This window comes from Glycine max, chromosome 9 (assembly GCF_000004515.6).
Source record: "Glycine max cultivar Williams 82 chromosome 9, Glycine_max_v4.0, whole genome shotgun sequence".
Taxonomy (NCBI): domain Eukaryota; kingdom Viridiplantae; phylum Streptophyta; class Magnoliopsida; order Fabales; family Fabaceae; genus Glycine; species Glycine max.
In genome coordinates, this window is record NC_038245.2 from 49,465,394 (window position 1) to 49,480,711 (window position 15,318).

The 15,318-nt window shown below is 31.7% G+C and overlaps 2 protein-coding genes across 3 annotated transcripts; both read right to left on the reverse strand.

The window, feature by feature from the left end:
- Positions 1-568: 568 nt before the first annotated feature.
- LOC100306051 (elongation factor P) lies at positions 569-4,053 on the reverse strand. Of its 2 annotated transcripts, NM_001249862.2 has the most exon segments (7): positions 569-862; positions 1,301-1,382; positions 1,873-1,974; positions 2,230-2,307; positions 3,426-3,532; positions 3,638-3,715; positions 3,794-4,053. In NM_001249862.2, coding segments are annotated over 7 exon segments (714 nt in total). In that variant the 5' UTR covers positions 3,942-4,053; the 3' UTR covers positions 569-743.
- An 871-nt stretch (positions 4,054-4,924) lies between these two features.
- On the reverse strand, positions 4,925-10,057 carry LOC100808712 (probable serine/threonine-protein kinase PBL1). Its single transcript, XM_003534595.5, has 5 exons — positions 9,828-10,057; positions 7,446-8,123; positions 6,621-6,878; positions 5,958-6,077; positions 4,925-5,769 (listed from the first exon to the last, which is right to left on the reverse strand). The coding sequence occupies exons 2-5, from the start codon at positions 8,076-8,078 to the stop codon at positions 5,131-5,133; spliced, it is 1,650 nt and encodes a 549-aa protein (XP_003534643.1). The 5' UTR covers positions 8,079-8,123; positions 9,828-10,057; the 3' UTR covers positions 4,925-5,130.
- Between the last annotated feature and the right edge of the window lie 5,261 nt (positions 10,058-15,318).

Below are 15,318 nucleotides of genomic sequence, written 5' to 3' on the forward strand. Positions count from 1 at the left end.
TAACTTGTATTTATTTTTTAATTGAGTTCTTCTATGTAATTGCTATTATAGAAAATTAACCATAAGCATCTAATAAGCTGTGTAGTTAGAGGATTTAAAATAATTGAATTGGATTTTAAATCCAAATTCATATTTTTCAAAAAAAAGTTTGGATTTTTTTCAAACAAATTTCACCAACTTGAAATTGGTCTTAAATTTGGTTTTCTTTTCAAAACCAATTTTAAAACTGAATTTTTAACAATCAACAAACAGTTTTTAAAATCAGTTTCTAACCAAAAACCAGTTTAAAATCTAATTTGTAAACATCTTGTAAGATTGCTGCAATTAAAACTTTTTGACAGTCGAAACTATTGCGTGGTACAAAGTTACGGACAAAAGCCAAATACAAATGCACCGATTTTACATTTTTCTTTAACTTATAATTTTAAACCAATAAAATGCAGCAATATTGGTAACTATTTTCGATAATAAAGAAAACACTGCATAAACTGTATCAATTTATTCTCTGTTCATCGCAAGGAACAAAGGTTAATAATGGCTAGCTTTTATGTAAAAATGCACCACGAGCTTTAGTTTCGCAACTAAACTACAACACAATTTTAACTCAATGTCACAAAACACAGCCAATTTGCCAAGCTTAATGAACTTAATCCATCTCCGTTGGTAAATTATATCCTAAAAAATAAAAGAACAAAACAAATGAGAATTCTCAGGACTTCAACTACAAAACTTGATGCGAAATCTTAAGCACGGCTCATGTACTGCCCAGTTCTTGAATCAACCAATATTTCATCACCGACATTTACAAAGAGTGGGACATTGACAACAGCGCTGGTGTCGAGGGTGGCTGGTTTTGTTCCGCCTGTCAATCAAATTTTGTTATCAGAGGCGTAATAAGTTCTACAAGGGAATGTAAGAAAAAAGATGATACAAAAGAAAGCAGGAAATCAAACAGTATAATTGGATATCACACAAATGCGTTCCCTTTGATAACAGGTGTGATAGACAAACCTATCCTGTCCTTTGAAAATTCAATAATCATCTTAGCATTTTTTTTAATTGGTTTCTGATGCCGAATTGTGAAATATCAAATATGCATTAAGAGAAATCTTAATGAATTAATCCCTTGACAGATCGAGAAAGACCATAATGATAATCATGGTCTAGCTGATGAGAGATGATATTATCATTCTATTGCAACAGAAAATTTTCTTGGCAACAAATATGGTTTACATTTACAATGTTTGCAATATGAATTTGGTCAAAATAGAAGTTTGCAGCATAAACAAAATGGTATCACCTTGGGCCGTGTCACCCTTAAGTCCTGGATCCACATCAACTACAGTAAGCTTGATTGTGATAGGGAGTTCAACATCAATAACCTGAAATATTATAAAGAGACAAACTGTTAAACAAGATCAATAGCAGTAACAGCACATATCGTATTGATTTATAAATACCATACTGCCAATCAGGAAATGCTCCTCTAGTGTGAGTTTGTCACCGAAGTGATCAAGCAACGGTTTATCTACTCTTAAATTATAGTGGGTTAAGATCACAATATACTTTGAATTAAATCAAGGATGTGACTAATACAACCATACTACTCACTTTAGAGGGAATTTAAAAAAAAAAAAAAAACCTCAATTTAGAGGAGCCTTGTGCCTGCCAATCTATGCATAAGCCAGAATCTATAATTGCTCTGATACCATGTTAAAGTTCGATCAAGCATCTAAAAAGTCCCCTTAAAAATCAATTCATAAGGGAGTGGCCTACCCAGCTATATAAGCACTTACCATGCTCGTTAACCACCCGATGTGAGACTTGCAACAATAGTGAAAGACATAATATATTATGAGATGAGATGATTACTTTTCCATTCCATAACAGCAAATTACAGTCCATTCCTTCTTTTAGCCATTTTGTTCTGTCTCCAATTTCCTTTTCACCCAGACGAAACTCCTCATATGTATTCTGAGAAAATTAAAATACAGCAAATTAAACATAGAGACTATGACAAATTAAACGCAATATTCATTATTTTTGCTAGTCATAAATGCAAAAGAACTATTGAGAAGAGAGTATAAACGTAATTGGAATTTTTTTTTATAACTCTTCAACATAATCATTAGTCAATAATCCATGGGCAGAGATTATATTTAGTTAGAGCCAAAAAAATGTACATATCATAATTTGTTATATTATATAATTATGGATTCTAGATAATACCAAGTCCATGAAGACAAATTGAACACCATCTTTATATGTAAACTGCTTTGTTTCTTTGAATACATCTGCTTGCTCAATCTGTCAAAAGGAAACAGAACAGATGAAATGGGAAAAGATAAACCCAGAAATCCAAATTTTTAGCAAATAACTGTCAAATTAACCTCACTCCTCTTTGTTCTTTGAACCAAGAAAGGTAACAAAAACAAACATAAGTCTTAGAATATGTGCTTTGAGACTAACTGCACCCCACAAAACCAGCTTGTAAAGTGAAGATTACCTAGGAATTTTCAAAAAAAATTAGTGAACCAAAATTGAACCATAAACCAAACTGAACCACGAGTTAAAAAATCAGTCAATTTTCAACTGTGCACTGAACCAAAGAAACAGTTTGGTTCAGTTCAGACGAACTGTTTTCCAGTTTGGTTAGGTTCACGGAGAACTATTTTCCAATTCAATTCAGTTTTCTGCACTGAATCAAACCACGAACGAGCCTAGGAGTATCCAGGTTTTGTAAAGACTACATTGACCATATCTCTAGTTAGTGTGGGATCTCAACCCCTTAAGAGCCAATGTCCCAACGTTTGCACACTAGGACGCTTCACTCAGCCTTTCTAGTCAACCACTCTGTAATCATGAGAAACCGACAACCAACTTTGATAAGCCCCAATTAAGGCAAGCTAGGAGTGACCCTCCAATCCATGGCAACCAACATGACATGAAAATTCTATAATACATGCATTCGAGATGGGTCTTGAGACACACACTATGACACTACACTCAACCTTTCATAGGTATCCCTTTCTAAGACATTGGCAACCAACTGGTCTGACTCTTAAGACACAAGAGGAGTGTTAGGAACACACTCCCTAACACACTCTCCCATTAGTTAAAATCTACTGGAAACTACAAAAATCAGGAGAGGTACATTAAATATGATGTAAAACCCACAAATTTTTTGTAATTTTCAATAAATTCCAAACAATAGAATAGAGCGCGTTCCTAGCATTTCTCTAGGCCGCAATTAAGGTTGCTTTTCAACGACAAGTTTATCTCCCTCAACCCCTAGCCTCGAAAGACGGAAACAGATCCTCTCCATTTCATCCATTGACGCTACCTAATTAGTCTTCTATTGAAGCTATAAATCAAAACCAAATGCAGCGATCAAACAGAGGCATTGCAATTTAGTGTGCATTTACCGAGCTTCCAGCTCTAAACGTTTTCTCCACCGTGTTCCCTGTAATATAATTCTTCATCTTGGTCCTCACAAACGCCGCGCCTTTTCCCGGCTTAACGTGAAGAAACTCTGAACCGTGCAGTGCAACGCAAGCCAAGTTAAAAGAGGCTTCACAATTCAAAACTAAAACCACAATTCAGACGCGCGGTAAGAAAAACGAAAAAAAAAAGATACCTAACACGCGCCAAGGAGCACCATCGACTTCGAGGTTGGTGCCGACCTTGATGTCGTTGCTGGTCAAGGCGTAAATCCCTGAAAGAAAGGCGCAAGTTAGCGAAGAGAGAAAAGCTGTTGGAGAAAGGGAGGAAATTAAGGAAGGAAGTGACTGACTGAGAAATCGGGGTTTAGAAGAAGAAGAAGGGGTTCGCATTGAAAGAAGAAAGGGGAATGAAGAAGAAGAGGAAGAAGCGCTGAAACTTGACATTGGAGAAGAAAAATCGGAGAGATTAAGCTTCAAGGTTGCAGTTCCCGCCACCATTGTTGTTACTTTCTCCCAAGTGCAGAATAGAATGCTTCGTTATTCTTACAAAGAAGATAAGAGAACTTCTTCTCTTTCGCCACCTGAACTGCCACTTTGCCTCAATTCAGGTGTGTCGGACAAAAAATATATGTTTATTTTTATTAAAAAAATTAATTTTACAAACAAAAAATAATTATTTTTGGTCAAATGAATGATTTTTATAGTGTGTTTTTTTTTATATATATAGGTGAATGTTGCAGAAATTTGAACCATTATTCTTTATACAAACTATTTAAAGGTTTGCTTACACTTTAGTGTTTACTATATTTTTGTTTAATGTGCAATTCTAATTTCTTTAAATTTTAATTATCCGCGTTTACTTATTATGATTTCTTGAATATTGAAATAAAGATTCTTCTTTAAATTTCGTTTAATGATTAACGCAGATATAACAAAATGTTAAATTGTTATTTTGTAAATAAGATCATTCAAATTTTATTTAACGTACACACATTGTTTTTTACGCACACTAGCATACACTCACCTTCTTTTCAGTTGCAACAAGTTAACAACTAATACCAAAAAAATTAATATTTTTTGTTTGTGAATTACTTTATTTTAAGGACTCAATAATTATTTAATCTTTAATTGAAGAAATATAAAACATCACCCCTGATCTTAGCTTAGGTTCTTCTCACAAGCGCACACACACATATGTCCTACTTCTTATGATACTGCATGACCTAACCTGATTATATGTTCTTATATCACAACATATTTAGTGTATGTTTGATTTTCAGAACAAAAAAATACTTTTGAAACAAATAATTTTATCAAAAGATTATGATTTTTTTTTTTGTTTTTATCCGTTGATTTGTATTGAAACACGCCCACAACATTTTTTAACTTCAATCCAAAGATGCACTAAGCATCTCGGCAAAGCTATTTTCCCTTATCCCATAGTGTTTTTTTTTTTTTGGACATGTAGAGAAAGGGGGATATGCTAAAGACCATATAATTTTTCATATAAATGGGTGTAACTAATTGAACCCAGTCAACCAACCTTTGCACTATCTACAAAAGAACATCCTCTCGGCATCACTCTGAGGGATTAAAGGTGGAGGAACCACATCTTTTATCTCCTATAAATTATGTGTTGAATCACACCAAAAAAAAATAAAAAATAAAAAATGAACATTATAGACAATCAAAATCCTTCAACACTAGCCCTTCTAGAGGCTGAGGATGATGACTTGCGGCTTTCCTGCCTATCAAGCTCCTCCAAAGAGAGACTTGAAGCACAAGCACGCGGTGGCAGGAGGAGAATGGGCCCTCCACCTGACCATCTTGGAGGCGAAACAGATACTGGAATTCCTGATGGCGGTGATGGTGAGAAACTCAACCGCGGTGCAGGGCAGATGATGCCATTGAGACTTGGTGATCTTGACATATGTTTCCCAGAGTTTGATGCTGGCTCTTGCAGTGGGAATCGACACGAGTATTTCAAATCCTGTATCATCTTGAGATGCTCAACAACAGTTCTCATGGTAGGTCTGTCTGATGGCTCCTTTTGGAGACATCTTTGTGCAATGTCAGCTATTGTTCTTGCGGCTTTAGAAGGAAAGCGACCTTTGAGTTGAGGATCCATGATCAACGACAGACGGTAGTTGTCAGCTAGGAAAGGCCGGCTCCACTTGACTAAATTCCTCTCTTCCTTGGGGTGACGGCTATCGAGATTCTTTCTTCCTGTGAGTAGCTCCAGAAGAAAAATTCCAAAACTCCATACGTTGCTCTTTGGTGTGAGCATTCCTTTCTCCAGTGTTTCCATTGATAGGTTTCCAACAGCCTGGACAATACCAAATAAACTTATGAATATAATGAATGGGAACAAGTGTTATGGAATAAATATAAATATTCATGACAAATATGAAGAACAGAAAAAAGAAGGTAGAGAATATTGGCTGAATATAATAGATGCTAATTGGATATTTTAGAACAACAAAACACAACACACTCATAAGTTAAAGAACTTACAGATGAACTGCTTGAAATCTCTTCCTCGGGAATATGTCCAACACAACCATATCCTGAAAGCTTTGCACTGAAATCTTTGTCAATCTGTATGTTGGCTGTTGAGAACTCATTATACATTGCCTGCAGACAAAAATAAGGATGTCAGCAAAGATAACATGTGTAGTTAACCTAATAATCATAACATCTTGAAATCATTCACTCCATACTACGAAAAACAAATTAGCTCGGATCCTTTAGCACTCATAGGAAAGGCATACATATGATCCAAAGGGAAATTTTATGAAACGCTGTATAACCAACTATACTCTATGGTGGTGAAGGTTGGGCTTCGAAGGGACAAGAAAAAGACAGTAATAGTAATAGTAGAAACTAGAAATAAGTATGCTAAGATGATGTGTGTCACACAATAATACAGAATGATTTTATACGAGAAGATATTGGTGCAGCACCTATTGAAGAAAAGATGATAGAAAATTGCATGGTTTTTAGTATTGTAAAATGTGGTAAAGAAAATCAAGGGCATAAGAAAATATTATTAAAAGGAATCTCATGGTCAATAACATTCCTAAGAATTTGGTTTAGTCTAATCCAATGACATCGTATAATCTATGTAGCCGACCTCACAATGGAATAAGACTATTATTATTGTTATTATAGTTGTACCTGAAAAGGCCCTTCTTCATGCAAGAAAGTTAGACCTTGTGCAGCACATATAGCAATTTTCATTCTTGTATTCCAATCAATTGATGGCCCATCAGATCTTCCATACAATAAGCGATCCAAGCTTCCATGGTATAGCCTCTCATAAACCAGCATTCTATGTTCTGAACCCTCTCGGGCATGAAATCCTAGCAATTTACAGAGGTTTGGATGTTGCAAAGATGCAAGAGTATTAACTTCATTTATGAATTCCTTCAAGCCCTGAAAGAAGACAGATTCATTTAGACCACTTCAGAATGCACTCAGGTGATTGAGCATTTTTGCAATGTCCCAAAAAGAAAAAGAAAAACACATAACGCTAACGGTACATGATAAATAAGCTTCAATCAGCAGGTACATAATTCATAAAATTCAAACAGTTAAATTTGCAAGGGTTTAACAACATTCTCATATGCATGGAGACATAACAGAGTAAGGAGGATACCAAGAACTATGATTAAACCCTGCTTAATAGCAAATTCAAAGGCAAAAATATAGAAAAACTTGAAAACATTTTGATGTGCGTCCTAATTCCTCTACTGCGTGTATGGGTTAAATTCAATTGAACGCAATATAAGGCTTACATACAACATATAGCACATCTCAATAATAAATACAATACAAAGAATACACAAAAGATAAAACATTGAATTTTGGCCCTTCTAAAATAATAGAACATTATTTTTCTATATTTGGTAAATCTCCACTATTAATATGACCAGTCAGCAATTACCGTACATAGGAATATCAAGAAATGAAACTAAAGTAATATAGTATGGAGAAAAGTACCTGAGAAGATGGGTGAAGCCGTGTGACAGTAGCTTCAAACTTCTTCGAACTTGAAACATCGTCACCGAAGGAAGCCTTATATATGGTGGATGAAAGACATTCTGACATGCATCTATCAGAAGAGAAATGGTGGCAAGCAGCAGCAATTTCCTCGTACAGAAAATTCCGAAGTGACCCAGTAGGTGGGAGTGGCAAAGGTCCAGAAGCATAGTAAGAGGAGCCACCTGATGTCACAGACTTAAAGCTGCCAATAGCCTTCAATGCACAACCTCCCTGAGGGGATGGAAGTGGTAAAGGTTGTGGACTAGATGAACGATGCTCCTTCATTGATCCAGCTCGGTGTCTTGACTCTTCTTGTTCCTCATACTCAATTGAAGCCAAAGCATCTTGTTCTGCTGCATCAAGAGTTGATGGAGCAGATAATGTTCGCGCTCTATTGTTACTGACTTTATTAATGGGTTGAATGGGTTTCACTCTGGTCCTAAAACTAGGAGGAGCAGACTGGAGTGAGCGAGTATGAGTTTGAGGTTCAGGCAGTACTGTAGGTACGTTCTCATTATGGCTTACACGTTTTACATATGTAATTGGATCAGACCTTTTCTTTTTGCTCTTCAATACAGTGAAGCACCCCATCCTTCCTTTGTACAGAACTTGGTTGTTGTAGAGAACTCTTTATGTCTGCAAAAACAAAATAAAAAGTGCAAAAATAAAAATAAAATCTAAAACATATTTGACAAGCAACAAGTAATGCAACCATGTTGTTTCAAAGCATGGTATGAGTTTTAATTCTCATTGATATAATAAGACAGGCACTTGATACTGTCATGTCTGTAAGGAAAAACAAGAAACAAGGGAAAGTGGTGAAGCATTTGTTTATCATACTTTTCTTCTAATTTATGCCTAACCATGGTTATCAAATCATGAATCAAAATGTATCATAATCTGTAAGATACATGAAACATTAATTATTAAAATTAAAATTATATTTTAACAATAAATTAAAATTATATTTATTTTTAATAATTCAAAATAACAAAATATATTTTAACAATAAATTAATGAAACTATGTATTCAATTTTTTTAGTTCATTTTCTATGTACATTAATTGCTAGAAACTGGCTAACTGCGTTAGAAACCATGAAGTACTCTGATTTCTTTATCCTCAGAGATTTGTGTCATCTCTCATCAAACTCCCCTGCCCAAATTGTCAATGTGAAAGCATTCTACCTCCAGAGATTTGTCGTCAACAGATCTCGTCCACAGGGCCCCGTGGACTGAGCGTTGGTCCAGTGCATCCTTGCATATGATAAGCACTTAAAACATGACTGAGAACTATTTTGGAGGACATCTTGCAGATCTCAGTGCCGACAAGAATCTGGCCCCACCCAACCACCCACCATTGCCCTGGTTCAATGCTTCACAGTGGCGGTTAGGCTCCCTGTCCCTTAGAGATCCATATCATTGAAAACACAACCATATCGAGAGTCCTATGATTCCCAGCACCATTCCAGCAATTTGTTGCGGAATTCCAGCAACATAAGGAAACTCTTTGTAACCGGTATCAATGAAGTGAGGACTCACATCAAATCACAACTCATGTGATTCCAACTACCATGTGCCTGACTACCACTATTTGTGTATCTAATTTTCAGTAAACACATCCAATTTAATCCCCAAATGATTTACAAAACTTCAATTTGGTCCTAGAATGGTGATTTCGCATCAGAGGCTCCAAGCATAAACACCAACTCGGTTTCAATAAAACAACAACCTCCCATTACTCCTCATTTTCATTTTCATTTCCTGCTTCTAAATCTCAAGTATTCTTACAACTTGCACGATCGCATATGCACTAGACACCCTAAACTGAATGTGAAAACACTACAATTTATGAATAATTAGTTAACCGGTCACCTTACATCCAACTTGTGTCTATCACATTCCCATAAAAATAGTATAATAAAATTACTTCAATTTCTCCATCTCACTCAACTTTCACAGGTACTGAAGAAAAAAATATATAAACAAAACAAAACTACCCAATTGCTAAACACTTACTATCTCCAACTATTCAATCACATAAAAAACAATTCAGATCCATACCATAAAAAAATAACAAAAATTACATAAACCCATTTATTTCCACAATATATCAAGTTTTTAAAAAAATCCAAGCCGCAAAGTTTGATCTCCACCAACAATTTTCCGAATAAAACAAAAAAAAATGCAAATAAAGAAAAAATGAACAACAAACTACTGGCGTACAAAAAAAAACTAGAGATAGAAAAAACAACAGCAGAAAATGAAATTCCGAAGCAAATTAGAATCAGAAAACGGTGACATTACACGAATCGAAAGCGAAGGAAGAAAACTGAACGAACCTTTGCGAGAAATGGGAGCTCATGCAACTCGAAGTAAAGCGATCCAGGGGCAGCGAAATGGGTAAAAATCGAAACTTTTTTGTGGTTTTGATTCGTCGAAGAAAACCCCTCTTGTTGTCCAGTCAAAGAAAGCAGATTGGAAAAGCTGGGGAAGTGAAGATTTTAGAGAGAGAGAGAGAGAGAGAAAAGTAGAAGAGAGAGAGATTAGAGGAATAATAATTAATAATAATATTTAGCATTGGAGAGAGAGAAAATGGAACCCAATGAGCAGTGGTCAAACCTACCCAAAAACCCAGATTTAATTAACTCATTAAAATAATATTTTCATTAAACACAAACAAAAGATGTGCTTTTCCTTTTCAGTTTTTTCCCAACTTTGCCCCTCTTTTGTTTTGTTCCATTTTCAATTTGCATTCTATTTTGGGGCTCCAAAATGACCTGGGATGTCCCTTCCTGCTAAACTGCAATTTAGATGCATTTTGAATTTTGATTTGAACTTTGACCATTTCGGTTTTTTTAACAATTCTTGCTTTGGCTGGTCAATTGTTTAATATTCGGTACATTTTGTTAATTAATAGGATTTAATGCATGTATTTGCATATTAAAGAATTGTTTCCATAAAATTATTGGCAAGTTTTATGTGTTGAATTTCTATCAAAACTATCAGATATCTAATTCTGAAACCTTTTGATATCATGAAAAAAATCTACAAAAACTTATCAATCAATGCATGTATTTTTTTTTTTTCAGAATCAATGCATGTATTTATTGGCATACGAAAAAATTGTTTCTATAACATTCTAGGAAGTTTTTATTTTGTTTTTCTACAAAAGCATATCAATTTAGATCCTTATAGATGAATTTTATTAATATATTGTTCGTAAAAATATTTTTTGCATCTTCATTTATTTGAGTTTAAGAGCATTAAATTTAAAACCGAAAAGTATCACTCAACCAATTAAATAATTCAATCCTTCTGAAGTGAAGAGTACACTTTATAGTATAGTGTGAAAATAGTAATCAGTGTTTGATCATGTCTTAAAAAGATTATTTCCGAATAAAGAAACATATGAAAATAGATTATACACAAAAAGTGATGCTTAATGTTAAAAAAAATTATTATAATTAGATTCTCTTTAAAGAGATTTTACTTAATTATGAATTTTTATTAAAAATATCTAGCTAATTGTTTTATCAACAAATATATTGAAGTTTTAAATCAAAGTTAACTTTTTTTAAAAGTAATTAAAATTCTACTTTTGCTGTGGTCAAAATTTATCATATGGGTAAAGAAGAAAAGTTTCATATTTTCTTTGTGGTGGACCAAGGATCTCTGGGGCATTTCCATTTTCAAATCTCAACAACAAAAAAAGTCGAAAACCTAAAAATAAAAATGGGTTGGGTCCATGGGCAATTTGGTAAATCCAAAAGTGCCTCACGACTTTCAACGAAGTTCACCTTGATTGAGGGTGACAGCCCAGTCAAAGTTGTGAAATTTTATATTGCATTTTCTAACAATAATTAAAAAAAGGGCATGTGTTGGTCAAAGAGAGCCATCAAGATAGGTCTTTGACTCTGAATTTTGACCGTTCGATCCCAACGCAACACTCAGATCAACGGTCGAAGAATATGGTGGGTCCCGCCTGACATCAACACATTTGTCTTTCCACGCGCCGAGTACGCGTGGCATCGATTTTATGATTCATTTCAATTATCAAATATAGATGTACTTAGGACGCTCAAGTGCCTCAACTCAAACAACTAGCGTTTTTTTGTCTGAGTTACAGTAAAGTAATATTTTCATGGTTTAAATATATTTTTCTATTATTTATAATTTTTTCATTTTCATTTATACAAAATAAATTCATTTTAATATTTGCAAAATATATTTATTTTATTTTTTTCTTAAAATATTTTAGATAACATTATAAATAAAAAATATATTTAAATAATGAAAAAAAAATATTATTTAAAATACTTTAAGAATGAAAAATAAAATAAACATATTTTGTTAGAACTAAAATCAAAAAATAATTACAAAAACAAAAATAAAAAAATCCTAAATTCCAAAGATGTATATTGTATTTAAATCTATTTTTTATTTCACGTATACTGAGAAAATTGTTTAATATTTCAACACAAAAAAATATTCATGGCAGAATATTTGGTTGTAAGAAAGAAAATAGTAAATATAAATTATTAAATTTATTTTAGTTTTCAAAATTATAAAATGAATTAATATGACTTTTTAAATAATTATACTATCGTCAACTAATTTTTAATTTTGATTATTCATGTGTAATTAAATGATATAACTATATATTTCAGAATAAGAAATGTAAAAATCGTTCTGTCAAAATAAAAAGAAATGTAAAAATAGAAATAGTAAGTCAAGTACATTTAATTTTTTTTTTTGGCTTAATGGGACTTTTATTTTTTTTAACTTTATTCTCAACAAATTAATTTGACTTATTTTATTTTTAATTTTTTAAAAAATTATAAATTTTATTTTTTGCCGTTGAGCCAATATGACATGCTAACATAAATGTAAAAATTAGAAATAAATTTTGTTAAAGAGTGGTTGAGGATAAAATTTTGTCAAAATATAAAAAATTAAGGATAAAATTCATCAACAAGTAAAAAATATAATTATTTTAGCATGTCAAATCATCTTAACCATGGAAGATAAAAATTATAAATTTTTTTAAAAATTTTGGGTAATAAAATATATCAAATTAATTTGTTTGAGGTAAAAACTTGCTATAAAACAAAAAGGTTGAATAAAAACACAATTAAGTCTAAAAAAATAAGAAAACATTTCTTACTCTCTTTTTAAGAACCCATAGATTTAAATTATACAACTAAATATAAATAGTTATATGAGATTTAAATTATACAACTAAATATAAATAGTTAACATATAAAGTAGATTTCTTCACTTTTCTGATTAGGCACTCATCAACAACAAAGAGAAACATGGTGGTAGTGTCAAATACAAAGTGGTACACAATGGTGGTGTACTGCGGGGAGGGAGTTTTCGAAGATGAATGTGTAATTGGGGGTGGGGTATGTGTGATTGTGTTAGAAGTAGAAGAGGTAGATTTAGATCATGACATCGAAGTCAATGATGTAGTGTGTGTTTAGTTTGATATTAGATAATTGATTTTAGATAGATTTCATATGTTTTATTTTTTGTTGGTAGAGAATTTTAGGTCAAAATAATTTTGAGTAATTTTTGTATTGAATTTTATTTATAATTTAATTTTATCAAAACATTCAAAATGTTACTTTAAAATCAATTTTATTTAAAATTAATTTTAACAACAATCATTCAATCAGGCATAAAGAGGCTAAAAGTGTGACAAAAGAGGAGTGCCTAAAGGGGGCAAACATAGAAAGGAAGTGTTTTATGAAAGTGTAGAAGGCAAATTATGAGATGACAACTTATACTCTTATAGGGAGTCCTGCGTCATTTCTTTCTTGAGATATACCAACTCCTAATTTTGATTTGGAAAAGTAAATTTTGGAAAGTGTTACAACACTTTTGGAAAGTAGTTTCCAGAAGTTCTAAAATTAGGAGTAGAGAATTTTGGAAAGTTTTTAACAATTTAGTTTCTGGAAAAGAATGATATTGAAAAGAAAAAAAAAATACATGAGAAAGATACATTTAGCAAATAGAGTGTTGCATTTAGCAATTGCAAAGTTCAAAATATTATCCATTGGGCTGAATGAATATTGGAACACGTTTTCTTTTTAAAAGAAAAATAACGGAACCCGTTGGCCTAAACTAAAATCGTCAAAGCATGGCAAGTAAATTACAGCAACCAGATGACTAAATAAAATAGTTGTCTTTAAGAGAGGTTGAAGATGAATAAATTCTAATAAAAGAGAATTTAGGAAGAGAGTGTGAAAAATAATATGTTAGCATTTCTCATAATACAATTCATCAAGTAAATATACTCTCAATTTTTATAAAAAAATATTTATAATTCAATATTCTAAAATGTTAATTACATCAATATTATATTAAAACACCAAACATTTTTCTTATAAGTCACAAAAATATCTATGATTGAACATATACCAGTTTTTTCAACATTTTCTTCTCAATTTATACTAATAAATAGTCAATAAAAAATTATAATCAAGTTAATGACCATAAAAGAAGCTCACAATTAGAGGTTAGCAACGCCTAGGAAAAATAAAACATGATTGTATAATAATTAAAAAATGATAAACTATAATATTTAGATAAAAAGTTCAAAAAAAGATAAGATTACTAATGGTTTTATCATTTAGAAAAAAAAAACCAAGGAAAAAGACTTATCATATAATAATTAAAAGTTGATAAAATATAATATTAAGGTAAAGTGTCTTTAAAAAAAGAGATAGGATCACTATTGATTTTAAAATTTAGAAAAAAAATTAAGAAATGAAAATTGATGGTATAATAACTAAAATTTGATAAATATAATATTTAGATAAGATTTCTTTCTTAATAATAAAAATATACTTATAGTTAATATATATATATATATATATATATATATATATATATATATATATATATATATATATATATATATATATAAAAACAATGTTCTTATATTTCATGTAAATTATATAATACTATTTCTTATTGTTTCAACAAAGATAATATCATACAATTTACAATAATTAGGGATGATAATACAGTTCAAATCAGACGGGCTCACCAAACAACCTGCTATCAATTTGGTTGGACAGAATAAAGAATTCAATCCATTAATCAGCGGTGACCCGTTCTGTCAAACATGTTGGTCCGTCATACATATTTTTTTAAAAAAATATAAATACTAGTGAGTGTTTAAGGTTTAGGTTGTCACTTCATATTTTTTTTAAGTTTATTGTGTTGTTCAAAAATCAAAATACATATTTATTATTTTTTTATATTATCTTATAAATTCAACTTCTCTAATTCTTATAAGAAAATTTATATTAAAATCAAATTCAAAATAAACAATTGATATACTTTAGGTTTTTAACTAAATTTGTTCCTCTTAAAAAAATTAAATTTATTCATTTGGGCTAATTTTATGAAATAAAATATGCTATTTTTTTTATTTATGATAGATCGGTTCGCTAACCCGTCAATCCATCCTTAAACAAGACGAATAAAATTTTTAACCCGACCAATTTTTTGCGGGTCAACATGGGTCAGTCTGACCCGCTTTGTCACCCTTAACAATAACTCACATCATATTCAATCAAGTTAAACATTCTTAATGATTTAATATTTAACAAGTTAAAAGTGAACTCAATATAACATTGGCTTTTAAATTTAGCAAAATGTCAGCAGTGTGAGTATTGAATTCTCTAGTTGTAAAGCTCTTGGAAGGGTGCCCTTGATAGAATGAGGAGTAAAATTGCTGTTGGACTAGAAAATAATTGAAGCACAAGATTAGTATATGATAATATGGTATTCATCAAAGAGGTTTCAACTTTCAATGAT